Source organism: Clavelina lepadiformis, chromosome 4 (genome assembly GCF_947623445.1).
Source record: "Clavelina lepadiformis chromosome 4, kaClaLepa1.1, whole genome shotgun sequence".
Classification (NCBI taxonomy): domain Eukaryota; kingdom Metazoa; phylum Chordata; class Ascidiacea; order Aplousobranchia; family Clavelinidae; genus Clavelina; species Clavelina lepadiformis.
The window spans coordinates 18,406,529-18,426,608 of record NC_135243.1 but is presented as its reverse complement, the minus strand read 5'-3'; the positions used below and the strand labels follow the sequence as shown (position 1 = coordinate 18,426,608).

General features: G+C 40.8%; 1 protein-coding gene, 59 non-coding genes and 6 pseudogenes across 60 annotated transcripts; all 66 read left to right on the top strand.

The window, feature by feature from the left end:
• Nucleotides 1-11: 11 nt before the first annotated feature.
• On the top strand, nucleotides 12-130 carry LOC143454836 (5S ribosomal RNA). Its single transcript, XR_013116441.1, has one exon. It is a non-coding gene; the product is annotated as a 5S ribosomal RNA (ribosomal RNA).
• Nucleotides 131-240: 110 nt separating this feature from the next.
• On the top strand, nucleotides 241-359 carry LOC143454536 (5S ribosomal RNA). The gene has a single exon (XR_013116154.1). It is a non-coding gene; the product is annotated as a 5S ribosomal RNA (ribosomal RNA).
• Nucleotides 360-469: 110 nt separating this feature from the next.
• On the top strand, nucleotides 470-588 carry LOC143456175 (5S ribosomal RNA). The gene has a single exon (XR_013117027.1). It is a non-coding gene; the product is annotated as a 5S ribosomal RNA (ribosomal RNA).
• A 110-nt stretch (nucleotides 589-698) lies between these two features.
• LOC143456164 (5S ribosomal RNA) lies at nucleotides 699-817 on the top strand. The gene has a single exon (XR_013117026.1). It is a non-coding gene; the product is annotated as a 5S ribosomal RNA (ribosomal RNA).
• Nucleotides 818-927: 110 nt separating this feature from the next.
• LOC143456153 (5S ribosomal RNA) lies at nucleotides 928-1,046 on the top strand. The gene has a single exon (XR_013117025.1). It is a non-coding gene; the product is annotated as a 5S ribosomal RNA (ribosomal RNA).
• A 110-nt stretch (nucleotides 1,047-1,156) lies between these two features.
• LOC143454535 (5S ribosomal RNA) lies at nucleotides 1,157-1,275 on the top strand. Its single transcript, XR_013116153.1, has one exon. It is a non-coding gene; the product is annotated as a 5S ribosomal RNA (ribosomal RNA).
• Nucleotides 1,276-1,385: 110 nt separating this feature from the next.
• Nucleotides 1,386-1,504, top strand: LOC143456140 (5S ribosomal RNA). The gene has a single exon (XR_013117024.1). It is a non-coding gene; the product is annotated as a 5S ribosomal RNA (ribosomal RNA).
• A 110-nt stretch (nucleotides 1,505-1,614) lies between these two features.
• Nucleotides 1,615-1,733, top strand: LOC143454576 (5S ribosomal RNA). The gene has a single exon (XR_013116192.1). It is a non-coding gene; the product is annotated as a 5S ribosomal RNA (ribosomal RNA).
• A 110-nt stretch (nucleotides 1,734-1,843) lies between these two features.
• On the top strand, nucleotides 1,844-1,962 carry LOC143454703 (5S ribosomal RNA). The gene has a single exon (XR_013116313.1). It is a non-coding gene; the product is annotated as a 5S ribosomal RNA (ribosomal RNA).
• Nucleotides 1,963-2,072: 110 nt separating this feature from the next.
• Nucleotides 2,073-2,191, top strand: LOC143454029 (5S ribosomal RNA). The gene has a single exon (XR_013115673.1). It is a non-coding gene; the product is annotated as a 5S ribosomal RNA (ribosomal RNA).
• Nucleotides 2,192-2,301: 110 nt separating this feature from the next.
• Nucleotides 2,302-2,420, top strand: LOC143454488 (5S ribosomal RNA). The gene has a single exon (XR_013116107.1). It is a non-coding gene; the product is annotated as a 5S ribosomal RNA (ribosomal RNA).
• Nucleotides 2,421-2,530: 110 nt separating this feature from the next.
• LOC143454699 (5S ribosomal RNA) lies at nucleotides 2,531-2,649 on the top strand. Its single transcript, XR_013116309.1, has one exon. It is a non-coding gene; the product is annotated as a 5S ribosomal RNA (ribosomal RNA).
• Nucleotides 2,650-2,759: 110 nt separating this feature from the next.
• On the top strand, nucleotides 2,760-2,878 carry LOC143456129 (5S ribosomal RNA). The gene has a single exon (XR_013117023.1). It is a non-coding gene; the product is annotated as a 5S ribosomal RNA (ribosomal RNA).
• Nucleotides 2,879-2,988: 110 nt separating this feature from the next.
• Nucleotides 2,989-3,107, top strand: LOC143454466 (5S ribosomal RNA). Its single transcript, XR_013116087.1, has one exon. It is a non-coding gene; the product is annotated as a 5S ribosomal RNA (ribosomal RNA).
• A 110-nt stretch (nucleotides 3,108-3,217) lies between these two features.
• On the top strand, nucleotides 3,218-3,336 carry LOC143454534 (5S ribosomal RNA). The gene has a single exon (XR_013116152.1). It is a non-coding gene; the product is annotated as a 5S ribosomal RNA (ribosomal RNA).
• Nucleotides 3,337-3,446: 110 nt separating this feature from the next.
• On the top strand, nucleotides 3,447-3,565 carry LOC143456117 (5S ribosomal RNA). The gene has a single exon (XR_013117022.1). It is a non-coding gene; the product is annotated as a 5S ribosomal RNA (ribosomal RNA).
• A 110-nt stretch (nucleotides 3,566-3,675) lies between these two features.
• On the top strand, nucleotides 3,676-3,794 carry LOC143454575 (5S ribosomal RNA). Its single transcript, XR_013116191.1, has one exon. It is a non-coding gene; the product is annotated as a 5S ribosomal RNA (ribosomal RNA).
• Nucleotides 3,795-3,904: 110 nt separating this feature from the next.
• Nucleotides 3,905-4,023, top strand: LOC143454702 (5S ribosomal RNA). Its single transcript, XR_013116312.1, has one exon. It is a non-coding gene; the product is annotated as a 5S ribosomal RNA (ribosomal RNA).
• Nucleotides 4,024-4,133: 110 nt separating this feature from the next.
• Nucleotides 4,134-4,252, top strand: LOC143454533 (5S ribosomal RNA). Its single transcript, XR_013116151.1, has one exon. It is a non-coding gene; the product is annotated as a 5S ribosomal RNA (ribosomal RNA).
• A 110-nt stretch (nucleotides 4,253-4,362) lies between these two features.
• Nucleotides 4,363-4,481, top strand: LOC143456106 (5S ribosomal RNA). Its single transcript, XR_013117021.1, has one exon. It is a non-coding gene; the product is annotated as a 5S ribosomal RNA (ribosomal RNA).
• A 110-nt stretch (nucleotides 4,482-4,591) lies between these two features.
• Nucleotides 4,592-4,710, top strand: LOC143454391 (5S ribosomal RNA). Its single transcript, XR_013116017.1, has one exon. It is a non-coding gene; the product is annotated as a 5S ribosomal RNA (ribosomal RNA).
• A 110-nt stretch (nucleotides 4,711-4,820) lies between these two features.
• LOC143454701 (5S ribosomal RNA) lies at nucleotides 4,821-4,939 on the top strand. The gene has a single exon (XR_013116311.1). It is a non-coding gene; the product is annotated as a 5S ribosomal RNA (ribosomal RNA).
• Nucleotides 4,940-5,049: 110 nt separating this feature from the next.
• Nucleotides 5,050-5,168, top strand: LOC143454027 (5S ribosomal RNA). The gene has a single exon (XR_013115672.1). It is a non-coding gene; the product is annotated as a 5S ribosomal RNA (ribosomal RNA).
• Nucleotides 5,169-5,278: 110 nt separating this feature from the next.
• Nucleotides 5,279-5,397, top strand: LOC143454487 (5S ribosomal RNA). The gene has a single exon (XR_013116106.1). It is a non-coding gene; the product is annotated as a 5S ribosomal RNA (ribosomal RNA).
• A 110-nt stretch (nucleotides 5,398-5,507) lies between these two features.
• LOC143454698 (5S ribosomal RNA) lies at nucleotides 5,508-5,626 on the top strand. Its single transcript, XR_013116308.1, has one exon. It is a non-coding gene; the product is annotated as a 5S ribosomal RNA (ribosomal RNA).
• A 110-nt stretch (nucleotides 5,627-5,736) lies between these two features.
• LOC143456094 (5S ribosomal RNA) lies at nucleotides 5,737-5,855 on the top strand. The gene has a single exon (XR_013117020.1). It is a non-coding gene; the product is annotated as a 5S ribosomal RNA (ribosomal RNA).
• A 110-nt stretch (nucleotides 5,856-5,965) lies between these two features.
• Nucleotides 5,966-6,084, top strand: LOC143454465 (5S ribosomal RNA). The gene has a single exon (XR_013116086.1). It is a non-coding gene; the product is annotated as a 5S ribosomal RNA (ribosomal RNA).
• A 110-nt stretch (nucleotides 6,085-6,194) lies between these two features.
• LOC143454585 (5S ribosomal RNA) lies at nucleotides 6,195-6,313 on the top strand. Its single transcript, XR_013116200.1, has one exon. It is a non-coding gene; the product is annotated as a 5S ribosomal RNA (ribosomal RNA).
• Nucleotides 6,314-6,423: 110 nt separating this feature from the next.
• LOC143456081 (5S ribosomal RNA) lies at nucleotides 6,424-6,542 on the top strand. The gene has a single exon (XR_013117019.1). It is a non-coding gene; the product is annotated as a 5S ribosomal RNA (ribosomal RNA).
• Nucleotides 6,543-6,652: 110 nt separating this feature from the next.
• Nucleotides 6,653-6,771, top strand: LOC143456069 (5S ribosomal RNA). The gene has a single exon (XR_013117017.1). It is a non-coding gene; the product is annotated as a 5S ribosomal RNA (ribosomal RNA).
• Nucleotides 6,772-6,881: 110 nt separating this feature from the next.
• Nucleotides 6,882-7,000, top strand: LOC143454070 (5S ribosomal RNA). Its single transcript, XR_013115712.1, has one exon. It is a non-coding gene; the product is annotated as a 5S ribosomal RNA (ribosomal RNA).
• A 110-nt stretch (nucleotides 7,001-7,110) lies between these two features.
• LOC143458011 (5S ribosomal RNA) lies at nucleotides 7,111-7,229 on the top strand. Its single transcript, XR_013117652.1, has one exon. It is a non-coding gene; the product is annotated as a 5S ribosomal RNA (ribosomal RNA).
• A 110-nt stretch (nucleotides 7,230-7,339) lies between these two features.
• LOC143456057 (5S ribosomal RNA) lies at nucleotides 7,340-7,458 on the top strand. Its single transcript, XR_013117016.1, has one exon. It is a non-coding gene; the product is annotated as a 5S ribosomal RNA (ribosomal RNA).
• Nucleotides 7,459-7,568: 110 nt separating this feature from the next.
• Nucleotides 7,569-7,687, top strand: LOC143456046 (5S ribosomal RNA). Its single transcript, XR_013117015.1, has one exon. It is a non-coding gene; the product is annotated as a 5S ribosomal RNA (ribosomal RNA).
• Nucleotides 7,688-7,797: 110 nt separating this feature from the next.
• On the top strand, nucleotides 7,798-7,916 carry LOC143456034 (5S ribosomal RNA). Its single transcript, XR_013117014.1, has one exon. It is a non-coding gene; the product is annotated as a 5S ribosomal RNA (ribosomal RNA).
• Nucleotides 7,917-8,026: 110 nt separating this feature from the next.
• LOC143456023 (5S ribosomal RNA) lies at nucleotides 8,027-8,145 on the top strand. The gene has a single exon (XR_013117013.1). It is a non-coding gene; the product is annotated as a 5S ribosomal RNA (ribosomal RNA).
• A 110-nt stretch (nucleotides 8,146-8,255) lies between these two features.
• Nucleotides 8,256-8,374, top strand: LOC143458009 (5S ribosomal RNA). The gene has a single exon (XR_013117650.1). It is a non-coding gene; the product is annotated as a 5S ribosomal RNA (ribosomal RNA).
• Nucleotides 8,375-8,484: 110 nt separating this feature from the next.
• On the top strand, nucleotides 8,485-8,603 carry LOC143455056 (5S ribosomal RNA). Its single transcript, XR_013116653.1, has one exon. It is a non-coding gene; the product is annotated as a 5S ribosomal RNA (ribosomal RNA).
• Nucleotides 8,604-8,713: 110 nt separating this feature from the next.
• Nucleotides 8,714-8,832, top strand: LOC143456012 (5S ribosomal RNA). Its single transcript, XR_013117012.1, has one exon. It is a non-coding gene; the product is annotated as a 5S ribosomal RNA (ribosomal RNA).
• Nucleotides 8,833-8,942: 110 nt separating this feature from the next.
• On the top strand, nucleotides 8,943-9,061 carry LOC143453995 (5S ribosomal RNA). Its single transcript, XR_013115641.1, has one exon. It is a non-coding gene; the product is annotated as a 5S ribosomal RNA (ribosomal RNA).
• A 110-nt stretch (nucleotides 9,062-9,171) lies between these two features.
• LOC143453614 (5S ribosomal RNA) lies at nucleotides 9,172-9,290 on the top strand. The gene has a single exon (XR_013115274.1). It is a non-coding gene; the product is annotated as a 5S ribosomal RNA (ribosomal RNA).
• Nucleotides 9,291-9,400: 110 nt separating this feature from the next.
• LOC143456472 (5S ribosomal RNA) lies at nucleotides 9,401-9,524 on the top strand (annotated as a pseudogene).
• A 110-nt stretch (nucleotides 9,525-9,634) lies between these two features.
• Nucleotides 9,635-9,753, top strand: LOC143455209 (5S ribosomal RNA). Its single transcript, XR_013116797.1, has one exon. It is a non-coding gene; the product is annotated as a 5S ribosomal RNA (ribosomal RNA).
• A 110-nt stretch (nucleotides 9,754-9,863) lies between these two features.
• LOC143455677 (5S ribosomal RNA) lies at nucleotides 9,864-9,982 on the top strand (annotated as a pseudogene).
• A 110-nt stretch (nucleotides 9,983-10,092) lies between these two features.
• Nucleotides 10,093-10,211, top strand: LOC143456000 (5S ribosomal RNA). The gene has a single exon (XR_013117011.1). It is a non-coding gene; the product is annotated as a 5S ribosomal RNA (ribosomal RNA).
• Nucleotides 10,212-10,321: 110 nt separating this feature from the next.
• Nucleotides 10,322-10,440, top strand: LOC143454120 (5S ribosomal RNA). The gene has a single exon (XR_013115760.1). It is a non-coding gene; the product is annotated as a 5S ribosomal RNA (ribosomal RNA).
• A 110-nt stretch (nucleotides 10,441-10,550) lies between these two features.
• LOC143455989 (5S ribosomal RNA) lies at nucleotides 10,551-10,669 on the top strand. Its single transcript, XR_013117010.1, has one exon. It is a non-coding gene; the product is annotated as a 5S ribosomal RNA (ribosomal RNA).
• Nucleotides 10,670-10,779: 110 nt separating this feature from the next.
• On the top strand, nucleotides 10,780-10,898 carry LOC143455977 (5S ribosomal RNA). Its single transcript, XR_013117009.1, has one exon. It is a non-coding gene; the product is annotated as a 5S ribosomal RNA (ribosomal RNA).
• A 110-nt stretch (nucleotides 10,899-11,008) lies between these two features.
• LOC143458008 (5S ribosomal RNA) lies at nucleotides 11,009-11,127 on the top strand. Its single transcript, XR_013117649.1, has one exon. It is a non-coding gene; the product is annotated as a 5S ribosomal RNA (ribosomal RNA).
• Nucleotides 11,128-11,237: 110 nt separating this feature from the next.
• Nucleotides 11,238-11,356, top strand: LOC143455055 (5S ribosomal RNA). Its single transcript, XR_013116652.1, has one exon. It is a non-coding gene; the product is annotated as a 5S ribosomal RNA (ribosomal RNA).
• Nucleotides 11,357-11,466: 110 nt separating this feature from the next.
• On the top strand, nucleotides 11,467-11,585 carry LOC143455966 (5S ribosomal RNA). The gene has a single exon (XR_013117008.1). It is a non-coding gene; the product is annotated as a 5S ribosomal RNA (ribosomal RNA).
• A 110-nt stretch (nucleotides 11,586-11,695) lies between these two features.
• LOC143453613 (5S ribosomal RNA) lies at nucleotides 11,696-11,814 on the top strand. The gene has a single exon (XR_013115273.1). It is a non-coding gene; the product is annotated as a 5S ribosomal RNA (ribosomal RNA).
• Nucleotides 11,815-11,924: 110 nt separating this feature from the next.
• Nucleotides 11,925-12,048, top strand: LOC143456471 (5S ribosomal RNA; annotated as a pseudogene).
• Nucleotides 12,049-12,158: 110 nt separating this feature from the next.
• On the top strand, nucleotides 12,159-12,277 carry LOC143455208 (5S ribosomal RNA). Its single transcript, XR_013116796.1, has one exon. It is a non-coding gene; the product is annotated as a 5S ribosomal RNA (ribosomal RNA).
• Nucleotides 12,278-12,387: 110 nt separating this feature from the next.
• On the top strand, nucleotides 12,388-12,506 carry LOC143455676 (5S ribosomal RNA; annotated as a pseudogene).
• Nucleotides 12,507-12,616: 110 nt separating this feature from the next.
• LOC143455494 (5S ribosomal RNA) lies at nucleotides 12,617-12,735 on the top strand (annotated as a pseudogene).
• A 110-nt stretch (nucleotides 12,736-12,845) lies between these two features.
• LOC143455953 (5S ribosomal RNA) lies at nucleotides 12,846-12,964 on the top strand. Its single transcript, XR_013117006.1, has one exon. It is a non-coding gene; the product is annotated as a 5S ribosomal RNA (ribosomal RNA).
• Nucleotides 12,965-13,074: 110 nt separating this feature from the next.
• On the top strand, nucleotides 13,075-13,193 carry LOC143454802 (5S ribosomal RNA). Its single transcript, XR_013116409.1, has one exon. It is a non-coding gene; the product is annotated as a 5S ribosomal RNA (ribosomal RNA).
• Nucleotides 13,194-13,303: 110 nt separating this feature from the next.
• Nucleotides 13,304-13,422, top strand: LOC143454278 (5S ribosomal RNA). The gene has a single exon (XR_013115910.1). It is a non-coding gene; the product is annotated as a 5S ribosomal RNA (ribosomal RNA).
• A 110-nt stretch (nucleotides 13,423-13,532) lies between these two features.
• LOC143455942 (5S ribosomal RNA) lies at nucleotides 13,533-13,651 on the top strand. Its single transcript, XR_013117005.1, has one exon. It is a non-coding gene; the product is annotated as a 5S ribosomal RNA (ribosomal RNA).
• Nucleotides 13,652-13,761: 110 nt separating this feature from the next.
• On the top strand, nucleotides 13,762-13,880 carry LOC143454801 (5S ribosomal RNA). Its single transcript, XR_013116408.1, has one exon. It is a non-coding gene; the product is annotated as a 5S ribosomal RNA (ribosomal RNA).
• Nucleotides 13,881-13,990: 110 nt separating this feature from the next.
• LOC143454277 (5S ribosomal RNA) lies at nucleotides 13,991-14,109 on the top strand. The gene has a single exon (XR_013115909.1). It is a non-coding gene; the product is annotated as a 5S ribosomal RNA (ribosomal RNA).
• Nucleotides 14,110-14,219: 110 nt separating this feature from the next.
• LOC143453822 (5S ribosomal RNA) lies at nucleotides 14,220-14,338 on the top strand. Its single transcript, XR_013115473.1, has one exon. It is a non-coding gene; the product is annotated as a 5S ribosomal RNA (ribosomal RNA).
• Nucleotides 14,339-14,448: 110 nt separating this feature from the next.
• LOC143455901 (5S ribosomal RNA) lies at nucleotides 14,449-14,567 on the top strand (annotated as a pseudogene).
• Nucleotides 14,568-14,677: 110 nt separating this feature from the next.
• Nucleotides 14,678-14,796, top strand: LOC143455930 (5S ribosomal RNA). The gene has a single exon (XR_013117004.1). It is a non-coding gene; the product is annotated as a 5S ribosomal RNA (ribosomal RNA).
• A 527-nt stretch (nucleotides 14,797-15,323) lies between these two features.
• Nucleotides 15,324-20,070, top strand: LOC143452510 (uncharacterized). Its single transcript, XM_076953511.1, has 2 exons — nucleotides 15,324-15,981; nucleotides 19,796-20,070. Exons 1-2 carry the CDS (start codon nucleotides 15,457-15,459, stop codon nucleotides 19,823-19,825), a joined length of 555 nt encoding a protein of 184 aa, XP_076809626.1. The 5' UTR covers nucleotides 15,324-15,456; the 3' UTR covers nucleotides 19,826-20,070.
• The last annotated feature ends 10 nt before the right edge of the window (nucleotides 20,071-20,080 follow it).

Genomic DNA, 20,080 nt, shown 5'->3' with positions numbered 1-20,080 from the left:
CTTTTGAAACCGCCTAAGACCCTACCAGGTTGAGTAGACCCGATCTCGTTCGATCTCGGAATTTAAGCAACCTCGGGCCCGGTTAGTACTTGGATGGGTGACCGCCTGGGAATACCGGGTGTTGTAAGCATTTTAGTCATGCTGTATACTTCAATGAAATTTATAGCAATTGTTTGCGTTTTTGAATTTCCTATGCAATCGAATTATAATTGAAAAGGCCATTTTCTTTCTTTTGAAATCGCCTACGACCATACCAGGTTGAGTAGACCCGATCTCGTTCGATCTCGGAAGTTAAGCAACCTCGGGCCCGGTTAGTACTTGGATGGGTGAACGCCTGGGAATACCGGGTGTTGTAAGCATTTTAGTCATGCTGTATACTTCAATGAAATTTATAGCAATTGTTTGCGTTTTTGAATTTCCTATGCACTCGAGTTATAATTGAAAAGGCCATTTTCTTTCTTTTGAAATCGCCTACGACCATACCAGGTTGAGTAGACCCGATCTCGTTCGATCTCGGAAGTTAAGCAACCTCGGGCCCGGTTAGTACTTGGATGGGTGACCGCCTGGGAATACCGGGTGTTGTAAGCATTTTAGTAATGCTGTATATTTCAATGAAATTTATAGCAACTGTTTGCGTTTTTGAATTTCCTATGCAATCGAATTATAATTGAAAAGGCCATTTTCTTTCTTTTGATATCGCCTACGACCATACCAGGTTGAGTAGACCCGATCTCGTTCGATCTCGGAAGTTAAGCAACCTCGGGCCCGGTTAGTACTTGGATGGGTGACCGCCTGGGAATACCGGGTGTTGTAAGCATTTTAGTCATGCTGTATATTTCAATGAAATTTATAACAACTGTTTGCGTGTTTGAATTTCCTATGCAATCAAATTATAATTGAAAAGGCCATTTTCTTTCTTTTGAAATCGCCTACGACCATACCAGGTTGAGTAGACCCGATCTCGTTCGATCTCGGAAGTTAAGCAACCTCGGGCCCGGTTAGTACTTGGATGGGTGACCGCCTGGGAATACCGGGTGTTGTAAGCATTTTAATCATGCTGTATACTTCAATGAAATTTATAGCAATTGTTTGCGTTTTTGAATTTCCTATGCAATCGAATTATAATTGAAAAGGCCATTTTCTTTCTTTTGAAATCGCCTACGACCATACCAGGTTGAGTAGACCCGATCTCGTTCGATCTCGGAAGTTAAGCAACCTCGGGCCCGGTTAGTACTTGGATGGGTGAACGCCTGGGAATACCGGGTGTTGTAAGCATTTTAGTCATGCTGTATACTTCAATGAAATTTATAGCAATTGTTTGCGTTTTTGAAATTCCTATGCACTCGAGTTATAATTGAAAAGGCCATTTTCTTTCTTTTGAAATCGCCTACGACCATACCAGGTTGAGTAGACCCGATCTCGTTCGATCTCGGAAGTTAAGCAACCTCGGGCCCGGTTAGTACTTGGATGGGTGACCGCCTGGGAATACCGGGTGTTGTAAGCATTTTAGTAATGCTGTATATTTCAATGAAATTTATAGCAACTGTTTGCGTTTTTGAATTTCCTATGCAATCGAATTATAATTGAAAAGGCCATTTTCTTTCTTTTGAAATCGCCTACGACCATACCAGGTTGAGTAGACCCGATCTCGTTCGATCTCGGAAGTTAAGCAACCTCGGGCCCGGTTAGTACTTGGATGGGTGACCGCCTGGGATCACCGGGTGTTGTAAGCATTTTAGTCATGCTGTATATTTCAATGAAATTTATAGCAATTGTTTGCCATTTTCAATTTCCTATGCAATCGAATTATAATTGAAAAGGCCATTTTCTTTCTTTTGAAATCGCCTACGACCATACCAGGTTGAGTAGACCCGATCTCGTTCGATCTCGGAAGTTAAGCAACCTCGGGCCCGGTTAGTACTTGGATGGGTGACCGCCTGGGAATACCGAGTGTTGTAAGTATTTTAGTCATGCTGTATATTTCAATGAAATTTATAACAGCTGTTTGCGTGTTTGAATTTCCTATGCAATCGAATTATAATTGAAAAGGCCATTTTCTTTCTTTTGAAACCGCCTACGACCATACCAGGTTGAGTAGACCCGATCTCGTTCGATCTCGGAAGTTAAACAGCCTCGGGCCCGGTTAGTACCTGGATGGGTGACCGCCTGGGAATACCGGGTGTTGTAAGCATTTTAGTCATGCTGTATACTTCAATGAAATTTATAGCAATTGTTTGCGTTTTTGAATTTCCTATGCAATCGAATTATAATTGAAAAGGCCATTTTCTTTCTTTTGAAATCGCCTACGACCATACCAGGTTGAGTAGACCCGATCTCGTTCGATCTCGGAAGTTAAGCAACCTCGTGCCCGGTTAGTACTTGGATGGGTGACCGCCTGGGAATACCGGGTGTTGTAAGCATTTTAGTCATGCTGTATATTTCAATGAAATTTATAGCAATTGTTTGCGTTTTTGAATTTCTTATGCAATCGAATTATATATGAAAAGGCCGATTTCTTTCTTTTGAAATCGCTTACGACCATACCAGGTTGAGTAGACCCGATCTCGTTCGATCTCGGAAGTTAAGCAACCTCGGGCCCTGTTAGTTCTTGGATGGGTGACCGCCTGGGAATACCGGGTGTTGTAAGCATTTTAGTCATGCTGTAAATTTCAATGAAATTTATAGCAACTGTTTGCGTTTTTGAATTTCCTATGCAATCGAATTTTAATTGAAAAGGCCATTTTCTTTCTTTTGAAATCGCCTACGACCATACCAGGTTGAGTAGACCCGATCTCGTTCGATCTCGGAAGTTAAGCAACCTCGGGCCCGGTTAGTACTTGGATGGGTGACCGCCTGGGAATACCGGGTGTTGTAAGCATTTTAGTCATGCTGTATATTTGAAAGAAATTTATAGCAACTGTTTGCGTTTTTGAATTTCCTATGCAATCGAATTATAATTGAAAAGGCCATTTTCTTTCTTTTGAAACCGCCTAAGACCATACCAGGTTGAGTAGACCCGATCTCGTTCGATCTCGGAAGTTAAGCAACCTCGGGCCCGGTTAGTACTTGGATGGGTGACCGCCTGGGAATACCGGGTGTTGTAAGCATTTTAGTCATGCTGTATATTTCAATGAAATTTATAGCAATTGTTTGCCATTTTGAATTTCCTATGCAATCGAATTATAATTGAAAAGGCCATTTTCTTTCTTTTGAAATCGCCTACGACCATACCAGGTTGAGTAGACCCGATCTCGTTCGATCTCGGAAGTTAAGCAACCTCGGGCCCGGTTAGTACTTGGATGGGTGAACGCCTGGGAATACCGGGTGTTGTAAGCATTTTAGTCATGCTGTATACTTCAATGAAATTTATAGCAATTGTTTGCGTTTTTGAAATTCCTATGCACTCGAGTTATAATTGAAAAGGCCATTTTCTTTCTTTTGAAATCGCCTACGACCATACCAGGTTGAGTAGACCCGATCTCGTTCGATCTCGGAAGTTAAGCAACCTCGGGCCCGGTTAGTACTTGGATGGGTGACCGCCTGGGAATACCGGGTGTTGTAAGCATTTTAGTAATGCTGTATATTTCAATGAAATTTATAGCAACTGTTTGCGTTTTTGAATTTCCTATGCAATCGAATTATAATTGAAAAGGCCATTTTCTTTCTTTTCAAATCGCCTACGACCATACCAGGTTGAGTAGACCCGATCTCGTTCGATCTCGGAAGTTAAGCAACCTCGGGCCCGGTTAGTACTTGGATGGGTGACCGCCTGGGATCACCGGGTGTTGTAAGCATTTTAGTCATGCTGTATATTTCAATGAAATTTATAGCAATTGTTTGCCATTTTCAATTTCCTATGCAATCGAATTATAATTGAAAAGGCCATTTTCTTTCTTTTGAAATCGCCTACGACCATACCAGGTTGAGTAGACCCGATCTCGTTCGATCTCGGAAGTTAAGCAACCTCGGGCCCGGTTAGTACTTGGATGGGTGACCGCCTGGGAATACCGAGTGTTGTAAGTATTTTAGTCATGCTGTATATTTCAATGAAATTTATAACAGCTGTTTGCGTGTTTGAATTTCCTATGCAATCGAATTATAATTGAAAAGGCCATTTTCTTTCTTTTGAAATCGCCTACGACCATACCAGGTTGAGTAGACCCGATCTCGTTCGATCTCGGAAGTTAAGCAACCTCGGGCCCGGTTAGTACTTGGATGGGTGAACGCCTGGGAATACCGGGTGTTGTAAGCATTTTAGTCATGCTGTATACTTCAATGAAATTTATAGCAATTGTTTGCGTTTTTGAAATTCCTATGCACTCGAGTTATAATTGAAAAGGCCATTTTCTTTCTTTTGAAATCGCCTACGACCATACCAGGTTGAGTAGACCCGATCTCGTTCGATCTCGGAAGTTAAGCAACCTCGGGCCCGGTTAGTACTTGGATGGGTGACCGCCTGGGAATACCGGGTGTTGTAAGCATTTTAGTAATGCTGTATATTTCAATGAAATTTATAGCAACTGTTTGCGTTTTTGAATTTCCTATGCAATCGAATTATAATTGAAAAGGCCATTTTCTTTCTTTTGAAATCGCCTACGACCATACCAGGTTGATTAGACCCGATCTCGTTCGATCTCGGAAGTTAAGCAACCTCGGGCCCGGTTAGTACTTGGATGGGTGACCGCCTGGGATCACCGGGTGTTGTAAGCATTTTAGTCATGCTGTATATTTCAATGAAATTTATAGCAATTGTTTGCCATTTTCAATTTCCTATGCAATCGAATTATAATTGAAAAGGCCATTTTCTTTCTTTTGAAATCGCCTACGACCATACCAGGTTGAGTAGACCCGATCTCGTTCGATCTCGGAAGTTAAGCAACCTCGGGCCCGGTTAGTACTTGGATGGGTGACCGCCTGGGAATACCGAGTGTTGTAAGTATTTTAGTCATGCTGTATATTTCAATGAAATTTATAACAGCTGTTTGCGTGTTTGAATTTCCTATGCAATCGAATTATAATTGAAAAGGCCATTTTCTTTCTTTTGAAACCGCCTACGACCATACCAGGTTGAGTAGACCCGATCTCGTTCGATCTCGGAAGTTAAACAGCCTCGGGCCCGGTTAGTACCTGGATGGGTGACCGCCTGGGAATACCGGGTGTTGTAAGCATTTTAGTCATGCTGTATACTTCAATGAAATTTATAGCAATTGTTTGCGTTTTTGAATTTCCTATGCAATCGAATTATAATTGAAAAGGCCATTTTCTTTCTTTTGAAATCGCCTACGACCATACCAGGTTGAGTAGACCCGATCTCGTTCGATCTCGGAAGTTAAGCAACCTCGTGCCCGGTTAGTACTTGGATGGGTGACCGCCTGGGAATACCGGGTGTTGTAAGCATTTTAGTCATGCTGTATATTTCAATGAAATTTATAGCAATTGTTTGCGTTTTTGAATTTCTTATGCAATCGAATTATATATGAAAAGGCCGATTTCTTTCTTTTGAAATCGCTTACGACCATACCAGGTTGAGTAGACCCGATCTCGTTCGATCTCGGAAGTTAAGCAACCTCGGGCCCTGTTAGTTCTTGGATGGGTGACCGCCTGGGAATACCGGGTGTTGTAAGCATTTTAGTCATGCTGTAAATTTCAATGAAATTTATAGCAACTGTTTGCGTTTTTGAATTTCCTATGCAATCGAATTTTAATTGAAAAGGCCATTTTCTTTCTTTTGAAATCGCCTACGACCATACCAGGTTGAGTAGACCCGATCTCGTTCGATCTCGGAAGTTAAGCAACCTCGGGCCCGGTTAGTACTTGGATGGGTGACCGCCTGGGAATACCGGGTGTTGTAAGCATTTTAGTCATGCTGTATATTTGAAAGAAATTTATAGCAACTGTTTGCGTTTTTGAATTTCCTATGCAATCGAATTATAATTGAAAAGGCCATTTTCTTTCTTTTGAAACCGCCTAAGACCATACCAGGTTGAGTAGACCCGATCTCGTTCGATCTCGGAAGTTAAGCAACCTCGGGCCCGGTTAGTACTTGGATGGGTGACCGCCTGGGAATACCGGGTGTTGTAAGCATTTTAGTCATGCTGTATATTTCAATGAAATTTATAGCAATTGTTTGCCATTTTGAATTTCCTATGCAATCGAATTATAATTGAAAAGGCCATTTTCTTTCTTTTGAAATCGCCTACGACCATACCAGGTTGAGTAGACCCGATCTCGTTCGATCTCGGAAGTTAAGCAACGTCGGGCCCGGTTAGTACTTGGATGGGTGACCGCCTGGGAATACCGGGTGTTGTAAGCATTTTAGTAATGCTGTATATTTCAATGAAATTTATAGCAACTGTTTGCGTTTTTGAATTTCCTATGCAATCGAATTATAATTGAAAAGGCCATTTTCTTTCTTTTGAAATCGCCTACGACCATACCAGGTTGAGTAGACCCGATCTCGTTCGATCTCGGAAGTTAAGCAACCTCGGGCCCGGTTAGTACTTGGATGGGTGACCGCCTGGGAATACCGGGTGTTGTAAGCATTTTAGTCATGCTGTATATTTCAATGAAATTTATAGCAATTGTTTGCCATTTTCAATTTCCTATGCAATCGAATTATAATTGAAAAGGCCATTTTCTTTCTTTTGAAATCGCCTACGACCATACCAGGTTGAGTAGACCCGATCTCGTTCGATCTCGGAAGTTAAGCAACCTCGGGCCCGGTTAGTACTTGGATGGGTGACCGCCTGGGAATACCGGGTGTTGTAAGCATTTTAGTCATGCTGTATATTTCAATGAAATTTATAGCAATTGTTTGCCATTTTCAATTTCCTATGCAATCGAATTATAATTGAAAAGGCCATTTTCTTTCTTTTGAAATCGCCTACGACCATACCAGGTTGAGTAGACCCGATCTTGTTCGATCTCGGAAGTTAAGCAACCTCGGGCCCGGTTAGTACTTGGATGGGTGACCGCCTGGGAATACCGGGTGTTGTAAGCATTTTAGTCATGCTGTATACTTCAATGAAATTTATAGCAATTGTTTGCGTTTTTGAATTTCCTATGCAATCGAATTATAATTGAAAAGGCCATTTTCTTTCTTTTGAAATCGCCTACGACCATACCAGGTTGAGTAGACCCGATCTCGTTCGATCTCGGAAGTTAAGCAGCCTCGGGCCCGGTTAGTACTTGGATGGGTGACCGCCTGGGAATACCGGGTGTTGTAAGCATTTTAGTCATGCTGTATACTTCAATGAAATTTATAGCAATTGTTTGCGTTTTTGAATTTCCTATGCAATCGAATTATAATTGAAAAGGCCATTTTCTTTCTTTTGAAATCGCCTACGACCATACCAGGTTGAGTAGACCCGATCTCGTTCGATCTCGGAAGTTAAGCAACCTCGGGCCCGGTTAGTACTTGGATGGGTGACCGCCTGGGAATACCGGGTGTTGTAAGCATTTTAGTCATGCTGTATATTTCAATGAAATTTATAGCAACTGTTTGCGTTTTTGAATTTCCTATGCAATCGAATTATAATTGAAAAGGCCATTTTCTTTCTTTTGAAATCGCCTACGACCATACCAGGTTGAGTAGACCCGATCTCGTTCGATCTCGGAAGTTAAGCAACCTCGGGCCCGGTTAGTACTTGGATGGGTGACCGCCTGGGAATACCGGGTGTTGTAAGCATTTTAGTCATGCTGTATATTTCAATGAAATTTATAGCAATTGTTTGCCATTTTCAATTTCCTATGCAATCGAATTATAATTGAAAAGGCCATTTTCTTTCTTTTGAAATCGCCTACGACCATACCAGGTTGAGTAGACCCGATCTCGTTCGATCTCGGAAGTTAAGCAACCTCGGGCCCGGTTAGTACTTGGATGGGTGACCGCCTGGGAATACCGGGTGTTGTAAGCATTTTAGTCATGCTGTATATTTCAATGAAATTTATAACAACTGTTTGCGTTTTTGAATTTCCTATGCAATCGAATTATAATTGAAAAGGCCATTTTCTTTCTTTTGAAATCGCCTACGACCATACCAGGTTGAGTAGACCCGATCTCGTTCGATCTCGGAAGTTAAGCAACCTCGGGCCCGGTTAGTACTTGGATGGGTGACCGCCTGGGAATACCGGGTGTTGTAAGCATTTTAGTCATGCTGTATACTTCAATGAAATTTATAGCAATTGTTTGCGTTTTTGAATTTCCTATGCAATCGAATTATAATTGAAAAAGCCATTTTCTTTCTTTTGAAATCGCCTACGACCATACCAGGTTGAGTAGACCCGATCTCGTTCGATCTCGGAAGTTAAGCAGCCTCGGGCCCGGTTAGTACTTGGATGGGTGACCGCCTGGGAATACCGGGTGTTGTAAGCATTTTAGTCATGCTGTATACTTCAATGAAAGTTATAACAATTGTTTGCGTTTTTGAATTTCCTATGCAATCGAATTATAATTGAAAAGGCCATTTTCTTTCTTTTGAAATCGCCTACGACCATACCAGGTTGAGTAGACCCGATCTCGTTCGATCTCGGAAGTTAAGCAACCTCGTGCCCGGTTAGTACTTGGATGGGTGACCGCCTGGGAATACTGGGTGTTGTAAGCATTTTAGTCATGCTGTATACTTCAATGAAATTTATAGCAATTGTTTGCGTTTTTGAATTTCCTATGCAATCGAATTATATATGAAAAGGCCGATTTCTTTCTTTTGAAATCGCCTACGACCATACCAGGTTGAGTAGACCCGATCTCGTTCGATCTCGGAAGTTAAGCAACCTCGGGCCCGGTTAGTACTTGGATGGGTGACCGCCTGGGAATACCGGGTGTTGTAAGCATTTTAGTCATGCTGTAAATTTCAATGAAATTTATAGCAACTGTTTGCGTTTTTGAATTTCCTATGCAATCGAATTATAATTGAAAAGGCCATTTTCTTTCTTTTGAAATCGCCTACGACCATACCAGGTTGAGTAGACCCGATCTCGTTCGATCTCGGATGTTAAGCAACCTCGGGCCCGGTTAGTACTTGGATGGGTGACCGCCTGGGAATACCGGGTGTTGTAAGCATTTTAGTCATGCTGTATATTTGAAAGAAATTTATAGCAACTGTTTGCGTTTTTGAATTTCCTATGCAATCGAATTATAATTGAAAAGGCCATTTTCTTTCTTTTGAAACCGCTTAAGACCATACCAGGTTGAGTAGACCCGATCTCGTTCGATCTCGGAAGTTAAGCAACCTCGGGCCCGGTTAGTACTTGGATGGGTGACCGCCTGGGAATACCGGGTGTTGTAAGCATTTTAGTCATGCTGTATATTTCAATGAAATTTATAGCAATTGTTTGCCATTTTGAATTTCCTATGCAATCGAATTATAATTGAAAAGGCCATTTTCTTTCTTTTGAAATCGCCTACGACCGAACCAGGTTGAGTAGACCCGATCTCGTTCGATCTCGGAAGTTAAGCAACCTCGGGCCCGGTTAGTACTTGGATGGGTGACCGCCTGGGAATAACTTACTGGGTGTTGTAAGCATTTTAGTCTTGCTGTATACTTCAATGAAATTTATAGCAATTGTTTGCGTTTTTGAATTTCCTATGCAATCGAATTATAATTGAAACGGCCATTTTCTTTCTTTTGAAATTGCCTACGACCATACCAGGTTGAGTAGACCCGATCTCGTTCGATCTCGAAAGTTAAGCAACCTCGGGCCCGGTTAGTACTTGGATGGGTGACCGCCTGGGATCACCGGGTGTTGTAAGCATTTTAGTCATGCTGTAAATTTCAATGAAATTTATAGCAACTGTTTGCGTTTTTGAATTTCCTATGCAATCGAATTTTAATTGAAAAGGCCGTTTTCTTTCTTTTGAAATCGCCTACGACCATACCAGGTTGAGTAGACCCGATCTCGTTCGATCTCGGAAGTTAAGCAACCTCGGGCACGGTTAGAACTTGGATGGGTGACCGCCTGGGAATACCGGGTGTTGTAAGCATTTTAGTCATGCTGTATATTTAAATTAAATTTATAGCAACTGGTTGCGTTTTTGAATTTCCTATGCAATCGAATTATAATAGAAAAGGCCATTTTCTTTCTTTTGAAATCGCCTACGACCATACCAGGTTGAGTAGACCCGATCTCGTTCGATCTCGGAAGTTAAGCAACCTCGGGCCCGGTTAGTACTTGGATGGGTGACCGCCTGGGAATACCGGGTGTTGTAAGCATTTTAGTCATGCTGTATATTTCAATGAAATTTATAGCAACTGTTTGCGTTTTTGAATTTCCTATGCAATCGAATTATAATTGAAAAGGCCATTTTCTTTCTTTTGAAATCGCCTACGACCATACCAGGTTGAGTAGACCCGATCTCGTTCGATATCGGAAGTTAAGCAACCTCGGGCCCGGTTAGTACTTGGATGGGTGACCGCCTGGGAATACCGGGTGTTGTAAGCATTTTAGTCATGCTGTATATTTCAATGAAATTTATAGCAATTGTTTGCCATTTTCAATTTCCTATGCAATCGAATTATAATTGAAAAGGCCATTTTCTTTCTTTTGAAATCGCCTACGACCATACCAGGTTGAGTAGACCCGATCTCGTTCGATCTCGGAAGTTAAGCAACCTCGGGCCCGGTTAGTACTTGGATGGGTGACCGCCTGGGAATACCGGGTGTTGTAAGCATTTTAGTCATGCTGTATATTTCAATGAAATTTATAACAACTGTTTGCGTTTTTGAATTTCCTATGCAATCGAATTATAATTGAAAAGGCCATTTTCTTTCTTTTGAAATCGCCTACGACCATACCAGGTTGAGTAGACCCGATCTCGTTCGATCTCGGAAGTTAAGCAACCTCGGGCCCGGTTAGTACTTGGATGGGTGACCGCCTGGGAATACCGGGTGTTGTAAGCATTTTAGTCATGCTGTATACTTCAATGAAATTTATAGCAATTGTTTGCGTTTTTGAATTTCCTATGCAATCGAATTATAATTGAAAAAGCCATTTTCTTTCTTTTGAAATCGCCTACGACCATACCAGGTTGAGTAGACCCGATCTCGTTCGATCTCGGAAGTTAAGCAGCCTCGGGCCCGGTTAGTACTTGGATGGGTGACCGCCTGGGAATACCGGGTGTTGTAAGCATTTTAGTCATGCTGTATACTTCAATGAAAGTTATAACAATTGTTTGCGTTTTTGAATTTCCTATGCAATCGAATTATAATTGAAAAGGCCATTTTCTTTCTTTTGAAATCGCCTACGACCATACCAGGTTGAGTAGACCCGATCTCGTTCGATCTCGGAAGTTAAGCAACCTCGTGCCCGGTTAGTACTTGGATGGGTGACCGCCTGGGAATACTGGGTGTTGTAAGCATTTTAGTCATGCTGTATACTTCAATGAAATTTATAGCAATTGTTTGCGTTTTTGAATTTCCTATGCAATCGAATTATATATGAAAAGGCCGATTTCTTTCTTTTGAAATCGCCTACGACCATACCAGGTTGAGTAGACCCGATCTCGTTCGATCTCGGAAGTTAAGCAACCTCGGGCCCGGTTAGTACTTGGATGGGTGACCGCCTGGGAATACCGGGTGTTGTAAGCATTTTAGTCATGCTGTATATTTGAAAGAAATTTATAGCAACTGTTTGCGTTTTTGAATTTCCTATGCAATCGAATTATAATTGAAAAGGCCATTTTCTTTCTTTTGAAACCGCTTAAGACCATACCAGGTTGAGTAGACCCGATCTCGTTCGATCTCGGAAGTTAAGCAACCTCGGGCCCGGTTAGTACTTGGATGGGTGACCGCCTGGGAATACCGGGTGTTGTAAGCATTTTAGTCATGCTGTATATTTCAATGAAATTTATAGCAATTGTTTGCCATTTTGAATTTCCTATGCAATCGAATTATAATTGAAAAGGCCATTTTCTTTCTTTTGAAATCGCCTACGACCGAACCAGGTTGAGTAGACCCGATCTCGTTCGATCTCGGAAGTTAAGCAACCTCGGGCCCGGTTAGTACTTGGATGGGTGACCGCCTGGGAATAACTTACTGGGTGTTGTAAGCATTTTAGTCTTGCTGTATACTTCAATGAAATTTATAGCAATTGTTTGCGTTTTTGAATTTCCTATGCAATCGAATTATAATTGAAACGGCCATTTTCTTTCTTTTGAAATTGCCTACGACCATACCAGGTTGAGTAGACCCGATCTCGTTCGATCTCGAAAGTTAAGCAACCTCGGGCCCGGTTAGTACTTGGATGGGTGACCGCCTGGGATCACCGGGTGTTGTAAGCATTTTAGTCATGCTGTATATTTCAATGAAAGTTATAGAAACTGTTTGCGTTTTTGAATTTCCTATGCAATCGAATTATAATTAAAAAGGCCATTTTCTTTCTTTTGAAATCGCCTACGACCATACCAGGTTGAGTAGACCCGATCTCGTTCGATCTCGGAAGTTAAGCAACCTCGGGCACGGTTAGAACTTGGATGGGTGACCGCCTGGGAATACCGGGTGTTGTAAGCATTTTAGTCATGCTGTATATTTAAATTAAATTTATAGCAACTGGTTGCGTTTTTGAATTTCCTATGCAATCGAATTATAATAGAAAAGGCCATTTTCTTTCTTTTGAAATCGCCTACGACCATACCAGGTTGAGTAGACCCGATCTCGTTCGATCTCGGAAGTTAAGCAACCTCGGGCCCGGTTAGTACTTGGATGGGTGACCGCCTGGGAATACCGGGTAATGAAAGCATTTTAGTCATGCTGTATATTTGAATGAAATTTATAGCAACTGTTTGCGTTTTTGAATTTCCTATGCAATCGAATTATAATTGAAAAGGCCATTTTCTTTCTTTTGAAATCGCCTACGACCATACCAGGTTGAGTAGACCCGATCTCGTTCGATCTCGGAAGTTAAGCAACCTCGGGCCCGGTTAGTACTTGGATGGGTGACCGCCTGGGAATACCGGGTGTTGTAAGCATTTTAGTCATGCTGTATATTTCAATCAAATTTCTAGCAACTGTTTGCGTTTTTGAATTTCCTATGCAATCGAATTATAATTGAAAAGGCCATTTTCTTTCTTTTGAAAACGCCTACGACCATACCAGGTTAAGTAGACCCGATCTCGTTCGATCTCGGATGTTAAGCAACCTCGGGCCCGGTTAGTACTTGGATGGGTGACCGCCTGGGAATACCGGGTGTTGTAAGCATTTTAGTCATGCTGTATATTTCAATTAAATTTATTGCAACTGTTTGCGTTTTTGAATTACCTATGCAATCGAATTATAATTGAAAAGGCCATTTTCTTTCTTTTGAAACCGCCTAAAACCATACCAGGTTGAGTAGACCCGATCTCGTTCGATCTCGGAAGTTAAGCAACCTCGGGCCCGGTTAGTACTTGGATGGGTGACCGCCTGGGAATACCTGGTGTTGTAAGCATTTTAGTCATGCTGTATACTTCAATGAAATTTATAGCAATTATTTGCGTTTTTGAATTTCCTATGCAATCGAATTATAATTGAAAAGGCCATTTCCTTTCCTTTGAAATCGCCTACGACCATACCAGGTTGAGTAGACCCGATCTCGTTCGATCTCGGAAGTTAAGCAACCTCGGGCCCGGTTAGTACTTGGATGGGTGACCGCCTGGGAATACCGGGTGTTGTAAGCATTTTAGTCATGCTGTATATTTCAATGAAATTTATAGCAACTGTTTGCGTTTTTGAATTTCCTATGCAATCGAATTATAATTGAAAAGGCCATTTTCTTTCTTTTGAAAACGCCTACGACCATACCAGGTTAAGTAGACCCGATCTCGTTCGATCTCGGATGTTAAGCAACCTCGGGCCCGGTTAGTACTTGGATGGGTGACCGCCTGGGAATACCGGGTGTTGTAAGCATTTTAGTCATGCTGTATATTTCAATTAAATTTATTGCAACTGTTTGCGTTTTTGAATTACCTATGCAATCGAATTATAATTGAAAAGGCCATTTTCTTTCTTTTGAAACCGCCTAAAACCATACCAGGTTGAGTAGACCCGATCTCGTTCGATCTCGGAAGTTAAGCAACCTCGGGCCCGGTTAGTACTTGGATGGGTGACCGCCTGGGAATACCTGGTGTTGTAAGCATTTTAGTCATGCTGTATACTTCAATGAAATTTATAGCATTTATTTGCGTTTTTGAATTTCCTATGCAATCGAATTATAATTGAAAAGGCCATTTCCTTTCCTTTGAAATCGCCTACGACCATACCAGGTTGAGTAGACCCGATCTCGTTCGATCTCGGAAGTTAAGCAACCTCGGGCCCGGTTAGTACTTGGATGGGTGATCGCCTGGGAATACCGGGTGTTGTAAGCATTTTAGTCATGCTGTATATTTCAATGAAATTTATAGCAACTGTTTGCCATTTTGAATTTCCTATGCAATCGAATTATAATTGAAAAGGCCATTTTCTTTCTTTTGAAATCGCCTACGACCATACCAGTTTGAGTAGACCCGATATCGTTCGATCTCGGAAGTTAAGCAACCTCGGGTCCGGTTAGTACTTGGATGGGTGACCGCCTGGGAATACCGGGTGTTGTAAGCATTTTAGTCATGCTGTATACTTCAATGAAATTTATAGCAATTGTTTGCGTTTTTGAATTTCCTATGCAATCGAATTATAATTGAAAAGGCCATTTTCTTTCTTTTGAAATCGCCTACGACCATACCAGGTTGAGTAGACCCGATCTCGTTCGATCTCGGAAGTTAAGCAACCTCGGGCCCGGTTAGTACTTGGATGGGTGACCGCCTGGGAATACCGGGTGTTGTAAGCATTTTAGTCATGCTGTATATTTCAATGAAAGTTGAAAGTGATGTATCCAGGACTCCGTGGCGCAACGGTAGCGCGTCTGACTCCAGATTAGAAGGTTGGATCTCGTTCGATCTCGGAAGTTAAGCAACCTTCTGGAAATCTGGTTGAATATTTTGTGTTAGCCACCCATTTCGCCGGCTTATATTGTTAAATATTTGCACTTGAGTGCTCTGAATGATCGAAAGTTATGGCAGAAAGTAAACCCGTTTCTTATTCGGACAAAGTTAAGAAGAAGTTAAGACCTATGGAGTATGCAAGGCCAAATTGCCTAACGTTTAGAGTATCTTATGGTACCAAAAGGGAAGACCTTTGGAAAATTTTTGAAAAGATTAACTTTTCTTTAAAATTACTCGTTGGCCTAGTGGAGAAGAAAGGTGGCAATATCGATATTACCTGCAAGTCGAGAGAGCATGTTCTGGATTTACATAAAAAACTTCTTAATCTTGAAGAAATTCGGTACCTAAAGCTGTATGAAACGGATAAGGTATATGTTCATATATCTTGGATTCCTACACCATTTCCTATTGAAGCCTTGAAATCATTCTTAGAAGAAAATCATGGTAAAATCATTAAATGTTTCCCAAAAAAAGATGCAAAGGCTTTGTTCAGTGGTGTTTATATTATGGAAATGGCTAAAGATGAACTGGATCAAACACCAATACCAAGCTATTTAAATATTCTTGGGGAAGAACTACTAGTCAAATACCATGGACAGTTGGCAACATGCCAGTACTGCAACAAACCAGGACACAAACACATCAACTGTCCTGCCAAAAATAACTCTGAATACCCCCCACTGGAAGAGAACAATCAGCCAAACCCCAGAAGAGGTATGGATTATTATAGAAACCCTCTCACTAGACACCAATCACCTGGCCACACTCACAATGAAGAAAACCATGAAAATTCTATAATGAACACAAACAAGGACAATACTGAAGATGGAAAGAACAATGACAGCAATGAACCTGATACAGCAACCACAAAGAAAGGGGAAGAACAACCTAGGGACTGGTTTGACATGACAGAAAACAATCTAACAGAAGTACATATGAATGAAGACAACTCAATAGAAACGAATACTGAGAGGAGGAGTGACAGGAAAAGACCCTCTCCAGATGAGGCATCTGAGGAGCCTTGCACAAAGGTTAGCCATAATGATAATACATACATAGTCAAATGTCTAACATGTAACAATGAAGAACATATCTTGGATGAGTGCAGGAAATGGAAATGTAGTAAATGCCCTGAAGATTATATAGTAATAAATACCTGTAATGACAGAATTAAACAGATAATTCCAGAAGGAAACATGCATGACTTTCCTTGTGATGTGTGTCAAAGTGAATTAAAATACCTATCTTGCTGTAAAGCACACACTCATGTATCAGAGTATGGTGAGAACTTTGTTGAATGTGCAACCTGTAATGCTTCATTGTGTGAGTGTTTATGTAAGAGCTACAACCTAATACCCCCTATTAGAACACAAGGCAAATGTGTGAACACAGAATGCAATTTGTGTGTTATACATTGTGACTGTGAAGAGGTGGTTTGTAAGGCCATAAGCCCCTCTCAATCATACTTTTGTAATTGTGGATATAAATACACATGTGAGAGTATTGAAGGGATTAAAGATTATATTTAACTAGTAATTATTGTATTCGTTTTTTCCGGTTTTAGATACCTTACGTTATCGGTTATTATGTTTCTTCTACGTATTCTCAGTCTTAATTGTAATGGATTGCGAAAGCAAGACAAACGCGCCTTCGTTTATGACTTGCTACGCACCAAAAACGTTGACGTTGCCTTGTTACAAGAAACGCACTCTAGCCCGGGGGACGAAATACAGTGGACAAAAGAATGGGGTAAGCGTGCGCTGTGGAATTCAGGAAACACGCAATCAAGAGGCCTGGCTATACTAATAAATAACAAGCATATAGAGGTTAAAAGCGTAAATTTTGACAACTTTGGGAGAGTATTAGCCGCGGATATTAGTGTTTTTGGCGAAAGTATGCACATTGTAAACGTTTACGCACCAGTACGCGGAAGTGGCAACGAATGCAACACGCAAGATCGGTTTTATGACGGCATATATCCTTATGTGCACAGTAAATTACCAACACTGCTGGCGGGGGATTTCAACTGCGTCGACGACCGACTAAAGGATCGCAATAAATTTATGGCTCACCAAGTTAAACGGTATGAGTCGAAGTCCCTGAAGGATTTGTGCGAAACCTACGGATTGAAAGACCTCTATAGATTATCACGACCGAACGGAAAAGATTTTACTTGGCATGGCAACGAAGCGCACTCAAGGCTGGACCGCTTTTACGGTTCAGACGAGCTCACGCACATTAATAATGTCATCGAACCTTGCGCTGTAAGTGATCACGATGCGATTCACGTTGATATCAAATTAAACATTTCCAGAAACTACGGCAATGGCTACTGGAAAAACAATGTCACCGTTTACGAAAATGAAGACCTTACTCAAGAATTAAAAGAAAGCTGGCATGATTATAAAAGTCTGCAAGTTCTTTACAAAAATAAACTCGATTGGTGGATTGATACAAAGTACCGAATAAGAGAACTGGTGCAGAAACACTCGAAGCGAATTCACCAAAAAAAGAATCAGCGAGAACACGAATTAAACGCAAGCCTCAATGAGTTGCGCCAAGACTTAAATGAAGGCAAAAAAGTCATGACAGAGTTTCGCAAAACAAAAGCCGAACTAATTACTATCCACAAAGAACAACGAAAGAAAATTAGAATAATTGCTCATGCAAATGAACTTGACTACGGAGATCGCCCGACAAAGTTTTTCTACCGCAAGCTGAAAGAACATCATAGAGCGACCTACATCGAGTCGCTGCGCACAAATCAAAACATTGAAGCAAACACGCCGAAAGAAAAACTAGACGTTGCGACTGATTTTTATAAAACCTTATACTCGAAACAAAAACTTGACAAACGGAGACAAAGCGCGTTCCTACAGGATATTGAACAAAAAATAGATAGAGACACCACAGAGACCTTAGATCTAGAAGTAACTAAGGACGAGATGCTTTTCGCCGTTAAATCCATGAAAAATGGTAAAACACCGGGGCTCGATGGCTTAAGCATAGAATTCTACAAAACGTTCTGGAGCCTTGTAGGCGACACGCTGATTGAAGTAGCGAAAGAGTTTTTTGCTGAATCACAACCACCCGCCGAGTTGACTCGGGGATTGATAACTCTGATATTTAAGAAAGGCGAACGGACTGATATAAAAAATTATCGACCGATAACATTACTGAATGTCGATTATAAGATATTTAGCAAAATGATGACATTACGATTGAAAAGCTTTGTACCAAAACTTATCAATGACACGCAGTTTGCTGTGGGTGGCAGAGATATAAACGATGGAACAGCGCTGCTTAGAGACTGTATTGAATATATTAAAAATCGAAACACCGATGGATACATTGTATCTCTTGACATCTACAAAGCTTTTGACTGCGTCGACCATGAATTCTTGGCTGAAATTCTGAAAAAATTCGGGGTTGGTGAAATTTTTACGAAAATGATTACAACTACGCTGATAAATAATCAGACATGTGTAATGATCAATGGGCACATAGGGGCAGATTTTCGCGTCGAACGCGGTTTACGACAAGGAGATCCATTAAGTTTGTATTTGTTCCTGTTAGCAATGGAGCCGGTTATAATTGCTTTAAACAAAAATACAGCTATACAAGGTTTACATCTACCAGCTTCAGGCGGTAAAGTTGTGAAAACTATAGCATACGCTGATGATACAACCTTGGTCCTCCAAGATGAACAATCGGTGTCACAAGCCTTTTTTGTATTAGGTGAATACCTTACAGCGACGGGAATAAAAGTGAACTTCAGTAAAGTAACGGCTTTGAAACTAGGTAGGAAGCAAAGCAAAAACTCTCAGCTTCCCACGCTTTCCTGGGTCGATTCGATAAATGTTTTGAACGTTCCTTATGGTAAACCTCAGGCAATTACTGACTGGCTCGAAAACAAGGTGCGTAGCATGCGTTTGAAGGTATCGAATTTCTCAAAATTTAGATCGACGTATGATGGAAAATCGCTAATTGTAAAAACACTATTATTGCCCATTTTTGTGTATGGTTCTAGAGTGTATGATCTTGCGCTTCAGCAGCGCCGAAATGTACGCAAAATTGTTGAAAATTATGTTTTAGCACTGGTGCAAGATTAAACATGGAAACGATAAGTAAAACCAGGGAAAACGGTGGATACGACTTTATTGACATCCCACTGTATTTAGATATCTTGAAGTTAAAAGTTGTTAAGAAATATTACAACGATCGAAAGCAAAATAACAGCATACACTTACCGCTGTATTTCCTTGAATATTACATTGGCTTTACTTTGTGTAATATGCTGGCAATGCCTGTAAATAATTCTGTGCTGCATGCTACACAACCCACGTCATATTATAGCAACGTAGTTGATATCCTGAAACGTTACAGCATTACCATAGATGAAATTGCTGAAAAGACAACCAAACAAATTTACAGGAGAATTGTAAACGAGAGAAATGCACAAGTACTAGTATCTATGTTCTCCATAAATATGCAAAACATGTGGACTGGCATTCACAATAAGGTACTACCAAATTATTTAAAAACTTTTGGTTACAAGATGGTATGGAATGTGCTACCCTTATGTATTAATGAGCGCATAGCACGTATACAAAAAACATCAAGATGCCCATTATGTGACCTTCATGATGAAGATGTATATCATTTGTTTTACGATTGTGTATGTATACAACCCATATGGGATTATGTAAACGTGATAATATTTAACATCAGTGGTGTTTTGATGCCGAAAGTTTCTCCACAAATGTGTATTGCCTTGGACTTGAGTTCACTAAAACAACTTTGTGTTTGCGAAACCAATTTAAATGCAACAATATTATTGTTAAGCATTTCAAGGTACTGCATATGGCTATCTAGGAACAAAGTGATTTTCGAACAAGAACCGTTTCTCTATCAAGAGGTGATAAACAGAATAAAAGCCATGTCAAAAGCGCGCAATAGCGCAGAGAAAAGTCGCCAGACAAGTGTTCACAACTCAGTAACGCAAACCCTTTGGAATAGTATGTGCTCAAATTAATTTCGATTGTGACAGTATCAAAAGAAGTATTTATGTACATAAGTGTATTGCATATCGAATATTGTTTTAGTGTATTGATCGTGTATTGTCGTGTA